This window comes from Eleutherodactylus coqui, chromosome 4 (genome assembly GCF_035609145.1).
Source record: "Eleutherodactylus coqui strain aEleCoq1 chromosome 4, aEleCoq1.hap1, whole genome shotgun sequence".
NCBI classification, from domain to species: domain Eukaryota; kingdom Metazoa; phylum Chordata; class Amphibia; order Anura; family Eleutherodactylidae; genus Eleutherodactylus; species Eleutherodactylus coqui.
In genome coordinates this window covers 260,596,433-260,618,339 of record NC_089840.1, presented here as the reverse complement: position 1 = coordinate 260,618,339, position 21,907 = coordinate 260,596,433, and the positions used below count along the sequence as shown (strand labels likewise).

Genomic DNA, 21,907 nt, shown 5'->3' with positions numbered 1-21,907 from the left:
CCAACATATGCTCCCATTCAGTCAACGTCTCTTTCAGGGAAGGCCTTGCATATTTTAGCAAGACAATGCTAAGCCACATACTGCATCCATCACCACAACAATTGGTCTCCTCACTTCCCAGACATTTACAGACTATTGTTAAAAAAGAGAGGATGCCACACAATGGTAGACATGACTCGTCCCAACTTTTTTGAGTTGTGTTGCTGCCATCAATTTCTAAATGTGTTAATTTTTTAATGAAACGAAAAAAATGTCTAATTTTCAACTTCAGCTACGTGTTCTATGCTCTCTTGTGAATAAAGTATGAGATTTCCCAATCACTGCATTATTTTTTTCTTTACATGTATTTACATTTTACACAGCGTTCCAACTTTTTTGGAATTGTGGTTGTACATAGCCTTGAAACTATTGGAGTAATATTGTTAGTCTAACTCAACGAAAGTCATTGAAAAGCGATTGAAAGGGCAAATAAGCTGCAGCACAGAAAGTTATATTGCGAGTCAAGGTAAGCTTTGCTAAATCTGTATATTACTGTTTGGGCCATTGTCCAGCTTGGCAAGCAGCAAACATCTTGGAAAGCTGTAAAATATAGAAGTGAAAGCTCCTCGGATTAATGAAGAAAACCTTTAAGCAATGTTTTTCGTTAGATCCTACTTAATAATTCAAAGGTCCTTTATCTCTAGCGATCGGTTTGTCTTGAAGCAGTAATGGAGGATAATTCTTCAAGAAAGAGTACCGCAGCTAACATGACATAGAAAATTGGATTTATTCATATTGAGGAAAACGGGAGGTGATACTTGGGCCCTGCCCACAGCGGACGCAAACCTTTAGGAGTGCGGTATAAACTGTGAATGACGTCAAATTGTAACATTGTGTTGTACACCCAAACTTACAGCAATAAAATGGCGAGTTACAGCATTGTTCTTATTGTGTTATTGACACATACATGTATCAAGCCATCCTACAGTGCCTCTACAAGAATGGCTCACTGCACCCCATCCCAGACAGTGATGTTACAATGTTATATAGACAATGTTAGTTCTCTTAGTGAGGCCGCCTGCAGATGGGCGGGTCGGATCCGGCGGCAAGAATTCCCGAACGCCTGCAGGGACCAGCGCGAACTCATCTGCGCCAGCTGTTTGATGTGCTGGCTTGCCGGGCAGCCGGCGCATGCACAGACCGGAGCCGGCGGCGGGTGAGTGACATTTCTGTGTGAGCACCGCACAGAAATAGAGCATGCCGCGATTTGTTTGCCACGCGATATTTCGTGTGGCCAAATCGCGGCCGTCTGCATAAGATTGCGTTTGTTAATGCAATCCTATGCAGGCTTCCAGCAGCGGAAATTCCGCGGGAAATCCCGCTGCGGAATTTCCGCTCATGTGCAGACGGCCTTAGAGAAGCAAAATAGTCTTATAGATAGGATACTATTTCATTTTTAATGACTAACAAAAAGAAATGATGTTACAGCAAGCTTTAGAGACTACTCAGGTCCCTTCATCAGGCTGGTATAAGAAGAAAATTGAAGGAACACATATATATATTTACATTTAAATCTCTCTCTCTCTCTCTCTATATATATATATATATATTGTTATTTTTCGTCACTACCTCCCCGAGTCGGGAGTGGGTAATTTGCGCGCCTGCTGCCTTCCTTGGATGTGGTAGCCGTTTCTCAGGCTCCCTCTCCGGAATCGAACCCTGATTCCCCGGTACCCGTGGTCACCATGGTAGGCGCAGAAAGTACCATCGAAAGTTGATAGGGCAGACGTCCGAATGGATCGTTGCCGCCACTTGGTGGGCGATGCGATCGGCCCGAGGTTATCTAGAGTCGCCAAGGCGGCTGGGGGGTGCACGGCGGGCGCCCGGGTGCGGGAGCGGGAGACGACCCTTTTGACAGGGAAGACACCCCCGACACGCCACCCCCTTGGAGGGCGCCTGTAGCCCGCCGCGGGCCACACCCGGATTGGTTTTGGTCTGATAAATGCACGCATCCCTGGGGGTCAGCGCTCGTCGGCATGTATTAGCTCTAGAATTACCACAGTTATCCGAGTAACTGGTTTGGAGCGATCAAAGGAACCATAAATATATTTAAGAACAGACCCGTGGTGGGATTAATTTACATTAAAAAAATTGCGCAATAAGAAGTTGAGCTGGGGAGTAGATCCATAAAGTTTTATGGTCTCTAAGTTGACCTAGGTTCAGAGGCCTGGTGCCCCCTCTATCCCTGGACCAGCTTTCTTAGATGTTGGAACCCACCATAAAGCCTTCAGAGAGATTTCATCCTGTGTTGAAATATGAATATGTATTCCCAAATTCTTCTGTCTCTTTGGAATTTGAAGTTGCCTTTTAATAGAACAGCCCTCGTATGTTGTATATTGGGTGCTTGGATGCAAAAAACATTCAGACACGGGTAAATGATCCTTTATTTTGTAGAGGGGTGTTATGAAGTAACGCACCCTCGTATTCCAATATGCTTATTGCACCAGACGTGTTCTGAGGTCGGAGAGTGACCTCTGGTGGTTAATTGTTAAATATGCAGCCACAGAGTGCTTGTAATTTACTTTCTTTCATGTTCCTTTGTTGTTTCTGTTCCTATTGGGTCACGGGATCACTTGCTGAGGCATGGACACATTGGGAGCAAAGGAGGCATGTTTGGGTATAAAAGATGCCTTTGGGGTCAATTATGCGCATAGAGAGTTTTGGTTTTTTTTCTAAACCAATCTCTTAGGCAGTGCCCCTACTCTTGTGTGTGAGTGTATGCGTATATATATATATATATATATATATATATATATATATATATATATATATATATATATATATATATATATATATATATATATATAATTGCTCCGCCTTCCCTCCACTGAATCTGCTGTGATACCTTTAAATTTGTCATAATCTGTGCGCAGTGGTATGTCCCATTGCTTCATATAACTTGAATAGACTCTATTTGTACTATATGTATTTTCCTCATCACCTCCCCCAAATAGTTTTCTCCCTGTCTCATCTTAGTGTTGCTGGACACAGTTTGTTTTTGTAAGAGGGCAATAAAGCCCCCCCCCCCCCATCTTGTTCATTAGCCATCTAAAGGTGGGTCAGCTGGTTGACTAGTGAAATGTAACAAGCCACTCCCAGCTGAAGTCCTATAGCCAGAACTTTAAAGTCAGTTCTACCCTCCATGCCTCCCCTGAGGCAGCCTCACCTGATGTGTCCAGCACTAAGGGCTCATGTCCACGGGCAAAATATGATTTAAGATCCGCAGCGGATCTCCCGCATGCGGATCCGCACCCCATAGGGATGCATTGACCACCCGCGGGTAGATAAATACCCGCGGATCGTCAATAAAAGGGATTTTAAAAAAAATGGAGCATGGAAAAATCTGGACCATGCTCCATTTTCGTGCGGGTCTCCCGCGGGGACGGCTCCCGCGGGCTTCTATTGAAGCCTATGGAAGCCGTCCGGATCCGCGGGAGACCTAAAATAGGAATTTAAAGTATTTACCATCCGTAGCGGACCGGGAAGGTCTCCTCTTCCTCACGGCCGCATCTTCCTTGCTTCGGCTCGGCGGATGTGCCCGGCGCATGCGCGCGGCACGTTGACGACGTGCCGGCGACGTGCCGCCGGCGTCAGGAATTCATCCGCCGGCCGAAAATGAAGATCCGGCCGTGAGGAACAGCTGACCTTCCCGGTCCGCTACGGATGGTAAATACTTTTAAATTGCTATTTTCGGCGCTCATGTCCGCGGGGCAGGAGGGACCCGCTGCAGATTCTCCATTGAGAATCTGCAGCGGATCTGATTTTCCCCGTGGACATGAGGCCTAAGTGTCCAGCACTAAGTGTTTTGATGCTGTTGAATGATGCAGTTATACAGCGCAGTTGGACAGTGCAGGAGACAGGTAACATGCACAACTGCCCAAAGCCTGGATGGAAATACTCTCCTCTTAGCACTGATCTCCTTCACTATCCTCTTTTCAAGCCTTCACACTTTCTTCCAACGCCCAGCCCCAACACACTCCATCCACATCAGCCCCTCCCTCCTCTCCTCACCTATGTATGGCTCCCATTCACTGTTCAACTTCCTAAGACGCCTCCAACCCCCCAATACTGCAGAGAAACGCCTCAGACACCCACACAAATCCCCTAGCCATGTGCTCACCCTTGCTACTCTGCTACTCCTAGCTGCAGGGGACATCTCCCCCAACCCAGGCCCACGCCGTACTGTTCTCTACCAAAATGCCCCCCCTCCCCCATTCAAATGCGCCCTATGGAACTCCCAATCTGCGTGTAACAAACTCCCAACTATCCATGATCTTTTCACCAGTAAGCACTTGAACTTGCTCGCCCTCACGGAAACCTGGATACAGCAGTCCGATTCTACCTCCCCCGCTGCATTGTCCTATGATGGCCTGCAGTTCTCCCACACCCCCAGATCGGATGACAGACGCGGTGGAGGAGTAGGCATCATCCTCTCCCCAAACTGTACCTTCCAGGTCATTCCCTCAGCTCCCTCGCTTACCTTTCACTCCTTCGAAGTCCACACCCTGCGACTCTTCCGCCCACTGCCTCTGCGTGTCGCAGTTATTTACCGCCCCCCAGGTCCTACCCGCCTGTTCCTAGACCACTTTGCTGCCTGGCTCCCCCACTTCCTATCCTGTGAAATCCCAACCCTCATCCTTGGTGATTTCAACATTCCTACTAACAACTCTAGCTCCTCATCTGCCTCCCGGCTCTTAACACTTACCTCCTCCCTTGGCCTATCGCTAATCTCTGACTCCCCCACTCATAGAGATGGTTACACTCTCGATTTAGTTTTCCTCCGTCTCTGCTCTGCTTCTCACTTTACTAACTCCCCACTTCCACTCTCGGATCACAACCTTCTCTCTTTCTCCATCAGGCACCCTAGCATCTCTCCTGACCCTCCTATCTATCGCACCTCTAGGAACCTCCAGTCTGTCCGCACTAAACAGTTTGCCGAAGCTATTCAGTCCTCCCTATCGCCCATCTCTCGCCTCCCCTGCCCTAACCTGGCAGCCGAATACTACCACACCACCCTCAGCCGTGCCCTGGATGAAGTGGCACCGCCCGTGACGCGAGCTGTCAAACGCAGACCATGGCAACCCTGGCTCACGTCCCAAACACGCTTCATCCGGCGGTGCTCTAGGTGCGCCGAGCGGCTGTGGAGAAAGTCAAAGCTGCCAGCAGACTTCCTCCACTTCAAATTCATGCTTAAAATGTATAACCTAGCCCTTCACCATGCCAAACAAGTTTACTTCACCTCCCTTGTCTCCTCACTATCCCACAACCCCAAACAACTCTTTGAGACCTTTCACTCCCTCCTCAGCCCCAAGGAACAGGCCCCTGCGACAGACCTGACTGCTGGAGAACTAGCTGCCTATTTCAAAGAAAAAATCGACCACATTCGAAAAGAAATCTCTGAAAGCTGCATGGTTAGCCCTGATCCCAGCTTCATCAGCACTGCACCCAGCACCTACTCACTATCTACGCTAGAACCAACGACAGAGGCAGAAGTCTCCAGGCTCCTTTCCACTGCCCGCCCTACCACCTGCGCCAGCGACCCTCTCCCCTCTCACCTCCTCCGCTCCCTTTCCCCAGCTCTCATTACTCACCTTACCACAATCTGCAACCTCTCCCTAACCTCTGGCACTTTTCCCTCCTCATTCAAACACTCCATTATATCCCCTCTGCTTAAAAAACCAACCCTGGACCCGACTAATGCTGCTAACTACCGTCCCGTCTCAAACCTCCCCTTTATCTCCAAATTACTGGAACGCCTGGTCTACTCCCGCCTTACTCGCTTTCTCTCTGACAACTCACTCCTCGACCCCCTCCAGTCTGGTTTCCGCTCTCTACACTCGACCGAAACTGCCCTTACAAAAGTAACAAATGACCTGATGACTGCAAAGTCGAGAGGTGATTACTCTCTACTAATCCTCCTTGACCTGTCTGCTGCATTTGACACTGTCGACCATAATCTCCTTCTCACTATGCTCCACTCTATTGGTCTAAAGGATACTGCTCTCTCCTGGTTCTCCTCCTACCTCTCTGACCGCTCTTTCAGTGTTTCCTTTGCTGGTTCTATCTCTGCTCCACTTCCTCTCGCTGTCGGGGTACCCCAGGGCTCGGTCCTTGGTCCCCTTCTTTTCTCTATCTATACTGCCCCAATTGGACAAACCATCCACAGATTCGGCCTCCAATACCATCTCTATGCTGACGACACCCAACTATACACCTCCTCTCGTGAGATCTCTGGACCATTCCTCCAAAATATCACCGACTGTCTGTCCGCTGTCTCTAACACTATGTCCTCCCTTTTTCTCAAATTAAACCTCTCTAAAACTGACCTCCTTGTCTTTCCACCTTCTAACCAACCTCCCCTCAACATCTCCATTCCAGTGTCTGGCACCATCATAACCCCCCGACGGCATGCCCGATGCCTTGGGGTCACACTGGACTCTGACCTCTCCTTTGCCCCCCATATCCAATCTCTGGCCCAAACATGCCACATGCACCTCAGAAATATTGCTAAAATACGTCCGTTCCTAACCACGGACACGCTAAAGACGCTCGTGGTTGCGCTCATCCACTCCCGGCTTGACTACTGCAACTCGCTACTCATTGGCCTCCCCCGCACTAGACTCGCTCCGCTCCAATCCATACTAAATGCAGCAGCTAGACTCATTTTTCTATCCAGTCGTTATTCAGATGCCTCTGCATTATGCCAGTCGCTGCATTGGCTGCCCATCCACTGCAGAACTAAATTTAAACTCCTCTACCTCACTCACAAAGCTCTGCATGGCGCTGTGCCACCATACATCGCCTCCCTACTGTCAGTACACCACCCAGCCCGCTCACTCCGATCAGATAACACACTCAGACTAAACACCCCTGTAATACGAACCTCTCATGCTCGCCTACAGGACTTCACCAGAGCAGCACCCATCCTCTGGAATGCTCTACCCCAAGGCATCCGGACAATTCCCGATGCACGAAATTTCAGACGTGCCTTAAAAACGCACCTCTTCAGGGAAGCATACCAAATCCCCTGACCTAGTCCCTCGCCCCTCCCTATGGTGCTCCACCCTGTTTGCCTTCTGATAAATGATCTGTGCATAATATTTCCTATTGCCTGTGTTCCCCAACCCCTGCACCTCCTGTACCACCCTCAACCCATCTGTGTCTAACCCAATGTACCTTATATTGTAATTGTTGTATTGTTTTGCATTTATCCATGCCTGAAAGCGCTGCGGAATAAGTTGGCGCTATACAAATAAAGATTATTATTATTATTATTATATGTGTATTTCTTCAGATAGTTTGTTATAGTATGTTATAAGTAATCCCGAAAGCTGCGCTATTCACATAGTTTCTTTTTGTTAGATATTAAAAGGAATTCTATCTGAAAGATTGCTTTGTTTCTCTAAGGCCGGCTTCATACGGGTGAGAAAACACAAATCTCGCACAAATATGTCATACACATGAGGAATGTTTTTCCATATCGCATTGCACCGCAATGTGGGAAACGAATCGCAGCACGTCCTATCTTTGGGCGTGCCCCCCATCGCATTGCGCATTGTCTTCAATGGGGCCGACGGCAGCATGACAGACAAGAATAGGACATGCAAATGCATGTCAATGTGCGGGCAGTCTGTATATCGGATGGCACACGGACAAGTGTCTGAGGCACGTTGTGTCAAGCCTCTTGGGCGCAACTTGGACACACAGCAACCGGTAGCCTTGATGAGGGCAATAACATTTGTTTTTCCGGATAACGAAGTACCAAACTCTTCTTCTCTTTACCAATTGTTACATATATCATAGGGTCTAGACACGCTGATTTCTATCCTCCCATACAATAATACAATTTTGCCACTTTTTGCAATGGTGTCATGTCTGAAAATACCAAAGAGCGGGAACTTTTGGTTCAGATTTTGGCTCAAGATTCTGTTTCAGTCCTTGCTTGAGTCGGTAACTTGCACCACCTCTATATATAATGCAGGAGCAGAAGGTTGGCAGACATGCTGACTTTTTTTTCTTGTAGTATTATAGAGATTATGGCATGAACCGATGACACGCCGACCGCAGTGCTAGTCCTTTTAATAGTCATTTGCATTTCCTGAGATCACAACCAGTCGCTGGATTTGGCAGCGATTTCCATTTTCATTACATCTTTTCTTCGCATCTCTTGGTTCCCCTTTGCTGCACTTTCACCTTCAGTCATTTTATGTATGAGTTCTTCCATTCGAATTCCAGAATTGATGATGGCCAGGTCACAACATAAGCGATTCCACTACTACTAGGGGAGGAGAATTGAGAATGATGAAAGAAGACATTGCTACTTTGTATCCCATCTCCAAGAATGGCCTTAGATACTGGAGAAGACTGATGCTCAGCTGAAATGTCACAACATTTAATAACTTCTGTATGGATCTTGCAGCCCTTTGGCTCCTTCTTGTGAACTTTAGAAACTGAGAATTGGGTTATCGTCAAGAGGGCCTTGCATCCTAGGAAATTTACCTGTGCTTTATATCTTGCTATTTACTATTGGCCTAAAGGATAACCTTACAATTCCTCACCATCGTAAGAAATTCTGTTTATGTTGGTTGCTGTAAAATATTGAAACTGTTATGTGCTAGCAATGGAAACTTCCACCAAATTGATAATAACGTAAAGAGGTGGAATTGACATTGCTGTTGAATCATGGGAAACAAATTGTTCTGCTCTGGGACACTCTTACAAGCTCCTCTTGCAAACCATCATGTTCAGTTTTCTGCATATTTCTGTGAGATTTCCCCTCGATGATATATATAGGGTGATTCAAAAGTCAGGGCCACCCAGACGATCTTCTGAACTAAGAGAGATATGAGTAGGAAACTTTGTAGAAAACTTTTTGCCACTATAGTGGTGCTTACTGTCCCTCTTGGTGGCAGCCAATTTGGATTCAGTATAAGAAACTTTAATGGAAAGGGGGTCATGGGATACATGATTGAAGGATAGAATTTTATCAGAAATTGATATGTGCAGCCATTTTTTTCAATACCTGCAACTCTTTTAGAATTGTGGATGACATCATGTTAAGTATTAATAAAGTTGTAATGTTGAATTATGTGGTATGAAAAACACTAATTGCGTGTCATTTCAGGTACCAGAAGATGCGATTAGTCTTTTCTATACCATATCTATATATATAAAGACGAAAGCCCTCACTGACTTACTCACTGACTGACTGACTCACTCACTCACTGATTGACTCACTCACTGACTCGCCACTAATTCTCCAACTTCCAGATGTCGTAGAAACTTAACAAATTTTACGTACGGAATCTAATTCTCTCACTTATTAATGTCATAGAAACTTGAAATTTGGCATGAGCATCAATTATGCCATAAATATGAAAAGTTAATGGGTCCCAACTCGATTATTCAATTTTAGCGCAAAAGAATTAGCGTCGAAATCGTAGGTATGGAATCTAATTCTCTCACTTCCCAATGTCATAGAAATTTGAAATTTGGCAGGAGCATTGATTATGTCATAAATAGGAAAAGTTAATGGGTCCCAACTCGATTATTCAATTCTAAGCGCAAAAGAATTAGCGTTGAAATTTTATGTACGGAATCAAATTCTCTCACTTCCTGATGTCATTTTATATAAAGGAAACGTCGCATGGTTACCTCCCGTAGTGTTTCCTGGGTAACGCAAAGAACCATGCAAAATGGTGAACATATTTTTTTCCTCAGTATCTCTAAAGTAACCACGACTTCATAAGATTTTCCGTGTGAACACCAGATAAACACCAGTACCAAATTAACTCGGGCGAAGCTGGGTATATTAGCTAGTAATTAAATAAAACCACTTTATTAATACTCAACATGACATCAGCCATAACTCAAAAGTAGTTGCAGGTATTCAAAAAATGTCTTCACCTATCAATGTCTTAGGAAATTCTACCTCTAAACCACGTATCCCATGACCCTCATTATATTGAAGTTTCTTGAGCCACCAGATGGATGCCACCAAGAAGGCTGACAGTGCCAGCACCATAGTGCAAATAAGTTTTACTCCACTCATCTAAGTGTTCTGCAAAGTTTCCTACCTGTATGTCTTTTGATTCGGAAGATGTTTTGGATGGCCTTGACTTTTAAAGTACCCTGTAGAAGGACGTGGTCTTATATCTTCATACGTTGCGTCTTTGGTTCTATATACTACATAGTCTCCACCAGTGTTGGACTGGCCCATCAGTACCACAGCATCCTCTGGTGGGCCCAGGCTCTCATACAGTTCCCTCTCACAGCAAGGCCTCTAAGGTCTTGCCGAAATCTATTCAACTTTTTGCAGGCTTAAGACTCAATCACATTCCACTAGTATCTACTACTTATTCAATAAAGTTAAAAGTGGATGTGCACATATTTCTTATGGACTGATGATGGGCCTTCGGAATCATTTGCTCTAGTGGGCCCAAGGAAGCGCAGTCCAACATTGGTTTCACCTCTTGTGTTCTTTCATATTCTTGAAGTCTGCATACAATATCACAGTCGGGGACACATTTCACGTAGTTCAATCACACTGCACCAATCCAGCACATTTCAATGTTACTATCCCATTTTTGCATAGTTAAGCTGCTTAGCGCTGTAACTTCACAATGATCTCTGCATGACCTCTGAAGTATTTAATATGCCCGAATCAGGATTGTATTAATCAGAGCTTAGATACATTGTGTGCATTCTGTTAAGTCTTGCGTTGTGTCGCTATGATTACACTGATTTTTAGTAGTCATTATGGAGGGCATTCTAGGGGTCTTTATGCCTAGAGAAGGTCAAGTTTCCATCTTTTATGTTTCGTGAGCTTACTGTATGTGGGAATTGTTTAAAAATGGAGAAATGTGTAGATATCCCTAAAATGTATGGAAATGACGAGGAAACGCAGATCTATAGTGTGCATTATAAAAAAAACTGTTTTGAAACTAATCCTTAGTTTAGAAGTGAAGTTTTAATATTCTCCCCATTCTTCTATGAGTGCCCCCCCATGCTTCAAATACATACTGGTAGGCTAATTGTTATGTATGTTTATGTCTGTAATGGGGGTAACATTTGTCCTTGTAGAGAGAATCACAAGGGTGCAGAGAGACTTATAGGTCATGCAATGCTTCCTGGGAAAAATCAATGTAAATCAGTGATGGAATAATCCTTTATAAGGCCACCTACTAGAATGGTAGCTACTTTGGGAGTCAATATCCTACCTTATAACAGGCCTTGCAATGTGACTAGGAATGTAAGCCAAACCAGAGTATTCATGTACCTCTTTAAGGTTCTTGCTCCTCATGAGCGTATAGTAGGATTCTGATTGGCTGGGTGAGAGGCCATCAACATGAGTCTGGGGGTCTAAAGTTTCTCCTGTGGTCCTCTCCACAAGAAGAAACATTGCCCCCTAGACTCATGTTGATGACTCTCATCTAGCCAACCAGAGCCCTACTGAGGACTGACAAGGGTTAAGAACCATGAAACACCTGTATGTACATAGTTAAAAGCTCAGATTTTGACTCATAGCTTAGCTACCAACCCAGTAAGTGGTATGGCAAGGAATTACTCTATCACTGATTTGTATGCCTGAGATAGAGAGATTAGCTTGTGAGTGAGTCCAAGTCGCCACTGTTGCCCCAAGGGATATGCCATAACAAGAATACATGTATAAATGGTACATACCCTTGCTTATAAGGTGTAATTAGGTTTTTAGTAGGACAGTTCTCTTCTTGTCTAACATTTTTTGATGTGAAGGTATGACTTCAGAATTCTATCCTTGCATGATACCTTGGTGGAACACTTAAAGTGTATCTGCACTTTCAGATGCTTTTTCTGAATAAGCTGTCATACATACGGTATGTGTACATGAATAACACTATTTCGGGCCATTTTACAACTATGCGTTACTATATGTATCACAATTTTCCCCTCTGCAGGCTGAATATCTAATATTCAGTTCTCTCTGAGCTGGTGGGAGGATCATGCTGTTAAGCTGTCTTCTGTACACTGTGGAAAGAGAAAAAAACAAATGATGTTCCCTAACTCTCTGCAGCCCATACAGAGAAATAACATCAGCATTAGAGTGAACAGTGTAGGTGTGATTCCAATAGCTGTAAATCACTGAAGTTAGTGGCAGATTAAGTGGAATAGTGCAGTCAGTGGCAGATTAATTGGACCACAGGCCCTTGGCTTTTCACACAACTCCACCCCCCACCCCCCACTCCAAATAGAATATTTTTCTGTAAAACACTAAATAAGTCCCTTACAGTAATAGTTTCCCCAATGTAAACCATTATAGTAACAGTGTTCCCTTTGTGGCCCCTTACAGTATTAGTGCCCTCAATGTAGCACCTTATAATAATAGCGCTCCCTCTTATAGTATTAGTGCACCCTATGTTGCCCATTATAGTAATAATGTACCTAATTTGGCCTCTTTATTAATAGTGCCCCAAATGAGGCCCCTTAGTAATAGTGCCCTGATGTGGCCTCTTATAGTAATAGTTCCCCAATGGGGCCCTTTAATAATAGTGTCCCTTTATAGTTATAGTACCCCTGTGTGGCTCCTTGCTAATAGTGTTCCCTAGTGGCCCCTTTGTAATGGTGATGCCCAAATGTGGCCCCTTACAGTAATAGGGCAGCAACTCTAGCCAGTGGTGCTGTGTCACATCAAACTTTCTGTCATGCCGCAGTTCTCAGTCACATCACCTGTCGGAATTAGACCCCAACTCCTCTCCCGTGTCTGTACAGCATAGTCAGAGCACTGGAGATAAAGGGGAGAAGTCAGGCTGTGATCCTGCCAGGTGATTTCATGACTGAGCGGCGCTGTGCTGTGAAAGGAAGTTTGATATGAAAGTATCATTGGGTAGGATTGAGTGGGGTCTGTGGAAAGATGGTAGGGCCGGCAACCATTAGAGCAGATTGGGGTGGTTTGGACAGCCTTTGCCCCCCCTGGAGCCTTAAGCCAGGAGCAGTTGCTGCAAATTTCTTTTTACTAAAGATAAACTTTACATGTCAATAGGCAGTTGATTGCAAACTAGAAGGAAGGGGGACCCTATTGAGCAGCACTTTAGAGCATTATTTGAGCCCAAAAATGTAATTTTAGGTAAGTATTAAGGATGAGCGAGTATACTCGCTAAGGCACTACTCGTCCGAGTAATGTGCCTTAGATGAGTATCTCCCTGCTCGTCCATAAAGATTCGGGGACCGCCGCGGCTGACAGGCGAGTCGCGGCGGGAGCAGGGGAAAGCGGGCGGGAGAGAAGGAGAGAGAGATCTCCCCTCCGTTCCTCCCCGCTCTCCCCCGCAGCTCCCCGCTCCGTGGCGGCCCCCGAATCTTTAAGGACGAGCAGGGAGATACTCGTCTAAGGCACATTACTCGAACGAGTAGTGCCTTAGCGAGTATACTCGCTCATCCTTACTAAGTATATTGATTTGCACTTTTGCTTGTTATGACTTTGACTATCATATTAACACAAGTTGTCTCATAATGAAGCGATCACTGAAGCGTTCAGTGGGCATATACCAAGATATAAATCTTTTATGGCTTTTTAACATCTACACTGAATATTTGAGCAGGAAATGTTTTAAAAAAAAGGGTTTTCCATCGTAGAATATTAACGATACTGCAATAAAAATCATTAATGAGCAAATTAATTCTTGCTTCATATTGTTCTTCCATTTGAGAAAGTAATTCATATCAATGCTGTAACATTCCTAATCTCCAACCAACCTGCCATTCCAAGTAATCAAAACCCGTCTTTGTTCCACATATATCATCATAATCATCATCTATTTGTCATCCTATGGGTAGAAAGATAAAAAAAAAAAAATATATATATATATATATATAGATAGATAGATATTGTAATAGGGATCCACCATCTTTCCTGACATGTCCATTTTAGTGAATACTTGCATTGTTATTCCTCCAGGTAATATACAACTTAATTGACAATTAGGTCTTCCATTTCCTCCTTACAGTGATTGAAAAGTATCTGACTTTTCAGGGACTGGTTCCATTCGACAAGGAGAATACTAGCGTCAACTTATCAGATTGCTCATTTATTTCCAGGAGGAATAACAGAGCAACAGCAGTAGTGTTGAGTGAACCGAAACAGTTAAACATTGTTACTGCTCGAACTTTTCTAAGAGTTTGGTTTGGTGAAAACCGAAATCTTGAGCAGCTCTCCTCTGCCGAACCTGCTGAAAGAAGGAGGATAAAGGAGAAGAAGGAAAAGGAAGAAGAAGGAGGAGGAAAAAGGAAAAAGAAGAAAAAATATTTTTTCCTTTTTTTCCTTTTTCCTTTTTCTTCTTATTTTGCTTCCTTTTCTTTCTTTTTCTAACTTTTCCTTATTCTTCCTTTCTATTTTTTCTACCTTAACGAGGCTTTAAACATCTCAAACGTACTTAGATACACTCCTGGGTGACCTAAGAGTGTTGTACAGGGCTTCATCGCTCTTAGACAGTGTAGTACACCAGTTTTAGGGCATTGGTTTGAACCGAACCAAACTTTTTGCTGAAATTTTGCCAACTGGCCGAACCAAACTTTTCAAAAGTTCGGTCATCACTAAACAGCACAATGCAGAGTTCTAAGAAGACGTGCTCCCGAGTTATTAATTCATGAAGCGTGGAAATCTGTGCTAAAGTAGACATGTCAGAAGAGCTGAAAGATCTTTTCTGAGGGCGTATGGTCTTTTAAGGGGGCACGACAATCACCCAGTACAGCTGCATACAAGTGATGTTTCTTCTGTTCTCCTTATAGATGGATGAAATTAAATTTAAAGACAAATCAGTCTACATGTTGGAAAAAGAGTTAGGTGTTCAATCCGGGCATGCTCAAAGACTGCAACTCCAAAAGGAGGCTTTAGATGAACAACTTGTCCAGTTCAAAGAGTCTGACCGTCATCTAAGTAGCCCAAAGAGAGAACTTCCTTTTGCAAGTGGTGCAGGAGAAGCTTCTGATCATTCTGGGAGCCCTGTAAGAAAGTTTTATTTGTTGCTGGCTAAGAATCCATCCTCCTGACCTCCCATAGACTTCTTTCTGGGCTGCTTTTTTCTTTGTTCCATCTTGTCTTCAAATTTCCAATTTTTTTTAATTGATTTACTTTTTTTGTATTCTCTAGTTTACAAGAAGGAATAGAAGTCTGAAGGTTATTCCAAAGAATTGCCAGGCCTGGATTGGCTATCCCCCAAACTCTGGCAGTTGTTTAAAAGTTCAGTGTGCCGATGTCAATGGGAAAGATTTAAGGGTGTTTTCCAATCTTCTTTTTCTTTTGACCCGTCCTTAGGATCTGACACCTAGCACCCCCACCGATCAACTGTTTCCGAGAGCCAGAAGAAGTGCAGCCTTGTATATGGTGCACCCAGAATGGTATTGTTGTCTCACTCTGATTTCATTGGAAGAAAGCCCGCAATACCAATCGGACTATACAAAGTTGTGTTATTTCTGGTGTGCCTTGGCTTCTGGAAACATCTAATCAGTGGGGTTGCCAGACCCTCACTGATCTTTTATTGGTGATCTATCCTGAGAATAGGTTGTCAAGTAAAAAAAAGACTAGAAAACCACTTTAATTTTTATATTCACCATCGCAACTACCATGTTTCCCCATAAATAAGACCCTGTCTTATAGTAATTTTTGCTCCAAAAGAGGCACTAGGTCTTATTTTTGGGGGAGGTTTTTTTTTATACTTACCTAGCAAGCTAGGTCCAGGTCCCTCCTGCTCCTTTCTATAGCTCCAATGCTCTTTCCACAGTCCTCAGCCGCTTGTAAATCATTATTTCCTGGTTACGGGATTCATAAATCCCGCCTCCAGGAAGTGATGGCTGTGATTGGTTTTGTTGACCGCTGCTCAGTCAATAAATGCAGCGCTAGATAAACCAATGTGATGGCTGTAATCGGTTTATCCAGCGCTGCATTGATTGGCTGAGCAGTAAGGAAAGAACCAATCAACGGCCATTGCGTTGTAGAGGTGGGATTTATAAATTGGCTGAGCCGCAGCGAATCACAGCCATCGCATTGTTTTATCCAGCACTGCATTGATTGGCTGAGCAGTGGTGGAAGAACTAATCACAGCCATCGCTTCCTGGAGGTGGGATTTGGGAATCCCATAACCAGGAAGTGATGTACGAGCGGCTGAGGACTACGGGAACTGCGCCGAACTGCGCTGAACCTCTATAGAGCAGCGGGAGGGACCTGGTCTGAGCCTGCTGGGTAATGTATTCTTTTTGTTAATGTAGTGTAACTTATTTTCGTGGTAGGGCTTATATGTCAAGCCTCCCTGAAAATTAGGCTAGGGCTTATTTTTAGAAAAACAGAGTAGTTATTTTTATCCTCCCCATTTTTCTAAAATTAAAAAGGTAGCAACTTTATATATAAAATTGATATAAAATTTTCTATTATGTTGTTTCAATAGAAAATCCTCACCAAAATCTATGTCAAATTCTGTATCAAAATTTACACCATGGATGGGATTTTGATGTGAATCCTCAGCAGACTTCACCCCTTCAACTGAAAGGAGGAAATCTGCTGCCGATCCACGTCAAAATCCACACCAACATCTACCACGTATGAATGCACCCTTAATGTCCAAACCACTGGCTTACATAGAAGAGAGGGAGTCCCATTGCGAAGATCGAAATTAGGCTCTCATTATGCTGACGTACTAGATAAACATCCTTTGATGGTGATGTGTTTTGCCACCCAGGATAGAGGAGTCTGCTTTTGGCTTTCCTCTCCTTCTCCAACCCCTTGAGAGGGAAGTCCCGCACAGATTCTTCACATTTAGTAGCAAAGAGCATTAAACCATCCATTTTCCAGGACCCATAGAAGCTGTACACCCTTGGCCGAAGTACGATATGACCCTAGCCTTTATTTCATAAGTCTACTATTATTCCTTTTATTGTACATTGCATAATAATGGACCTGCAAAGCTAAGTAACCAGCAAAACACCATGAGAGCAACTTGTAGAGATGTCTCATAATATATATGAATGATACATTGTAGCACATTTACCATAAGCAGGAAAAACCTTTGGAATGAAAAAGTCCCCTCGGTGTACATTGTCTATGCAGACATGATAAATAATTCATATCCATATATTCTGTACAGGCATGTAGGGAATAAGTGTTTCCTGACTCTTCTTCTACTATTTAATGCATACCTACCCAGAACTATAAAGACTTTCTGCTTGCAGTATAGAAGTGATTTTTTATGGCTCATCCTTAAAGGGGTATTCAGAGTGAAGGTTATATGCTTCATAAGGCGATAACATTATAAAGTGTCTCTTTTTATAGTTATAGGAACAGGAAGTTTATATTTCTATGAATATACAACATTTATTTCTTCTCCAATATCAAGATATTGTGAATAAAGACATTATTCATTGGTGTATATAGCAGACAGCATGGCTGCTGGTCTAGAGAAAACTCTAGTTTTGGCATAAGTTCCCAGGCTGGACATTGATTTCTAGGAAAGTTGCCCTCAGATAGGTGGCGCTGCAGAGGCATGTCATCTCCCATTTGCATCGTACATCTTACAATTTTAAGAGTTGTCCAGTTGTACACTATTGATGGCCAATCCTCAGAATAAGGCCACCTGCAGACGGGCGGAAATTCCGCGGCGGCATTCCCCGCAGAATTTCCGCCCGTACACGCCTGCATAGGATTGCATTACAATACGCAATCCCATGCAGATGCCGCGGTTTGTCTGCGTGAAATCCCGCGCAGAAAACAAATTGTGGCAGAAGCCCCACACAGAAACGTCCCTCACCGGCTGCTGACTCCGCTCTGCGCATGCGCCGGCTGCCAGGCAGCCGGCACTTGAAACAGCCGGAGCTGCAGGAGCGGGTGAGTTCCGCGCTGCTCTCTCATTGAGTGGTTAGTCACCAGGGACCAGCTGTTCTCCTGGCCAATTTGCACGTGCACTGAGCTGACTTTTGCAGGAAGCAGAAAGCTCTGTTCTCTCTGTATTACAAGCAAAGTTTGCATTGATTTTAATGGGAACTTGGCCTGCAATACCAAGCCTGGCCACTGCATTGATAATGGAGCTGTCTGCTTCCTGCAGAAATCAGCTCAGTGCACAAACACACTGGGCAGTAAACAGCTGATCAGTAAGGTTCCCAGAAGAAGGATCCCTGCTGGCTTACTATTGATGACCTATCTTGAGGATAAGTCATCAATAGTTTATAACTGGACAACCCCTTTAAAGCTTAGCTCAATTCAAGTGAATGGAGTTGATCAGTAATAACAGACACATGCAATGAACAGGGGATGCACTCTTTCTGGAACGATAAAGCAGACCTTTGTTTCTTAATCTTCATAATGTCTGACAATTCCTTAAAGGGGTTGTCCAGGATTAGAAGAACATGTCTGATTTTCTTCCAAGAACAGTGCCACACCTGTTCACAAGTTTGTCTGTGATGGTACAGTTTAGCCCTTTTTACCCCAATAAAGCTGATCTGGGGCAATACCAAACACAACCCATCGACAGGTGTGGAACTGTTTCTGGAAGAAAGCAGCCATGTTTTTCTTATGCTGGACAATCCCTTTAAATCAAGTGCATAGATGTTTCCTCAGTTGTCTTTCTGGTTGGATCCTATCCATTTTTGCCTCTCTTATGGCATAGAAAAGTTGAAAATTATGATGTATGCCATATTTGCACTAAAATTGGCAACTCTTTTAGTTTCTCATCACTTTTTAAAAGTGGCAAGAAAAATGGGTGAGGTCAACCTGAAGGAGGCTTGGCAAGCATGGTTCCAACTTATCCAAAATGACCAGATTTGTGGCAAAATTATGTCCTGGGAGAGGAGGAGGAGAGGAGTATATTGCATTCAACTGTTCTCTGCCATCTCTCTGATCCATTGATTCTGGGTCACGTTTTTTGGCATCTAGGATTTGGAGCCCAGATCAGTGGACTGAAGGGGAAGCACAGAAATTTGTCCTGAAACTAAAGGGTTGCGTTACATTTTAAGCCAGAAAATAGTGCAAAAGTGACACAAATCTACCCCTGCGCATAGCAGGTGAATATTTCATTTTTATCTTAAGGGATTAGTCACACGGGCGCATCCAGGTGCCGATGCGCCTGTCTTCCTGCAGGATAAGATGGCCGCACTGCAGGTATGGACGATTCTCCGCACCGCCGGCGGAAAGAACACATGACCAGCTCAATTGCCGGTCATGTGTACTTTCTTCCAGCGCTGCGGAGAGTCATCCGCATTGCAGGTGCATCCGTCTTCTTTGTGCAGGAAAATGGGCGTATTGTTGCCTGGATGCGCTCGTGTGACTAAGCCCTAAAGGCGTGTGCCTCTTGTTAAATTTGGCACATTTTTACAACACTGTATGTACAAATTTACCAGGCTTTCTTTATTTTCTCCTGTTTACACCCAGTTTCATGTTTATAAGTTCTGTTTTTTAGGTGGTCTGTTGCCCTGCTGTTTGCAATCCACTTTTATGTAGGGGGTGTGTTGCAAGCCTACCATTCTGCCAGTAGTTCACTGCCCTGCACTTCCTTTCCCTCACTTCCCATAATAAATTCTGTTGTCTTTGGTCCAATCAGCAGAAAGGCAGTATTTGAATACCAACCCTTCTGCTTTCCCAGGACAATTGTAGAAGTCAGACATTAAAATAGTTATTAATAATGTATACACACATGCACTTGCTTTAATAGCAGGAAAGGGCAGAGATTGGTGAGATTGCAAACACTGTGCAAACAGATCTGTCAGTCTGTGAGTGCAGGGAGCAGCCTGTGAAGTCAACCCCTCCCCAACCGCTAAGAAAAAGTCCCAGCATCCTAGTAACTACAGAAGCTTAATACCTAACAACAGGTGGTGGATTGCAGAAGGGCTCGAATGAAGACCCCTAGTGGCAAATGTACATATTATAAGATTGATGAGGCACACACAGGCTACTTCATGAGCATAAATTGCCTGAAAAGTGAGTGTCCTTTTAAGACTGGTATATGAAATTCCTGTTTTAATAAATCAGTTCCATTATTTTATTTTATTTCCAATTTGCCAAAGCTTAAATTAGGTAATAACTTGTCCCTTCACAGTAGATGGTGTGAACCAGTATAGATTCCTGTCCATTGGAGACAGGGTACAAGGTAACAGAGAAGGGAACAAATAATGTTCCCTTTTGCCATTTATTAAGACGATTGTGGTGGCATGACCCTTCACTGGGAGAGGCTTCAATTTGGTTCTCGCTATGTAACTACTTCTCTTCTGTCTATGCACGTCATCAGCCAAGTAGCCCATAAATTTGGTCCTCACAAGAGCAATGTCTTAGGAGAGGCAAATGTATTTCATTAAGATAGTTGATCAAATTGAGGATTTTCCCACTCGGCTAGTTTAGCGACTTTGTGGAAGATTTTGTGTATATATGCTCATGGCTATTAAGGGACATATATGATCGTTGTAGAAGTATATATTTGTCTTCTTTTTATTGTCATCTTTCTTAAAGCACATTCTTGAAGTAGGATCTGCCATAATTGCTGTATCTTACCGATCATGCCAAGCTTCACTCTTTCTGCTTCAGTATTGTGCGCTTTCTTCCTTTATTTGCTTACAATACCAATCGGCAACTCTTGGCTTTTTTTTATCCTTCTTTATTTTGCCCATAAAAACTCTTTATTTTTGCCTTTCTTCGCTTAAAGGGAACTTGTCACCACGAAAATGCTGTCCCACCTCTGACACCATGTTATAGAGCAGAAGGAGCTGAGCAGATTGATATGTAATTGTGTCTAAAAAGATTCAGTAGAACCTATTGATTGAAATCCCTGCTCATTTTAAGCTCAGGAGTCCAGTGGGTGGTCCTACACTGACAGCTGTCAATCACTGATAGGACCGCCCACTGGACTCCTAAGACAAAACAGTGATTTCAAAGAATAAAACATGAGTTATTCTGAATCTTTTCCCACCAACCTATATATCAATCTGTCCACCTTCTCCTGCTCTACAACATGAATCTGGTGGTTCAGACGACTTGTTCAACTTGACAGGTTCCCCTTAACAACCTGATTATTAGGGTTGTTGACCCAAAGTCTCTCCTGCACCAATTGTATGATGAAGACTGGTTACAGTCTTAGAGCTGCACCAGCCAGTTTTAACCTTCCTTTAGGTTATCAAGCGTATAGCCAGAATACATGACTGGTTTCATGTTCTTATAGCGGATTCGACAGGGGGTTGGGGGGGGGGGGCAGCTGCATTTGGTGATAACAATCATTTTGCTGTTGCAGAATAGGAAAGCCTTTGGGTGAGTAATGTGCAGAAATGTGATATGTACTGTATGTGTGCACAGGTCTGGTTTATACACTGCGGTGGCAAGAATGTTCCTCTACGTGATGTTTGTGGCTTTCTTCGTGCTTTCATAGACTTACATTTCCCTTTCACTCAGACATGCTTGGTATGTGCCGATTGCACTGTAATGGTCTGACCTCAGTGGGATCACAGTGACTTTTGGTGAACGTTATCCTCACTTGAAAGCTCTTGTCATTTGTTCAATTTCCAGTTATTTGCAGTGGATATTTGTTTCAGGAACAGCAGTTGGATGAAAAGGACGCACGCCGCTTTCAACTAAAAATTGCAGAATTAAGTGCGATTATTCGGAAACTGGAAGACCGCAATGCTTTGCTTTCGGAAGAGAGGAACGAACTGGTATGTGCATCGGTGTTTACTCCAAATTATTCCATTTCTGACTTATTATGCTAAAGCCGAGAAGGAAATGGAACTCCAGAAGTTGCAAGTTATGAGAGGTGTTACCATGAGCCAGTATGGGGGGGGGGGGGGGGCACTAGGGTACTTTTTTATTTCCATTATGGGGTCTGCTCTCATTTATGTAAAGTTTTTTCACTCTTACAACTCAATACAATACAAT

At 43.8% G+C, this 21,907-nt stretch overlaps 1 protein-coding gene across 15 annotated transcripts in view; it reads left to right on the top strand.

Annotated features, from left to right (window-relative positions):
* The window catches only part of JAKMIP3 (Janus kinase and microtubule interacting protein 3), a 75,814-nt gene that overhangs the window by 14,779 nt on the left and 39,128 nt on the right, over positions 1-21,907 (top strand). For 5 of the 15 annotated variants that reach the window (XM_066598864.1, XM_066598860.1, XM_066598861.1 and 2 more), the window contains exon 3: positions 21,568-21,687. In XM_066598864.1, the coding sequence (XP_066454961.1) occupies positions 21,568-21,687 (120 nt within the window). Of the gene's footprint in view, positions 1-14,799; positions 15,016-21,567; positions 21,688-21,907 lie in introns of all 15 variants that reach the window. The other 10 variants (XM_066598853.1, XM_066598855.1, XM_066598852.1 and 7 more) reach the window with 5 other exon arrangements.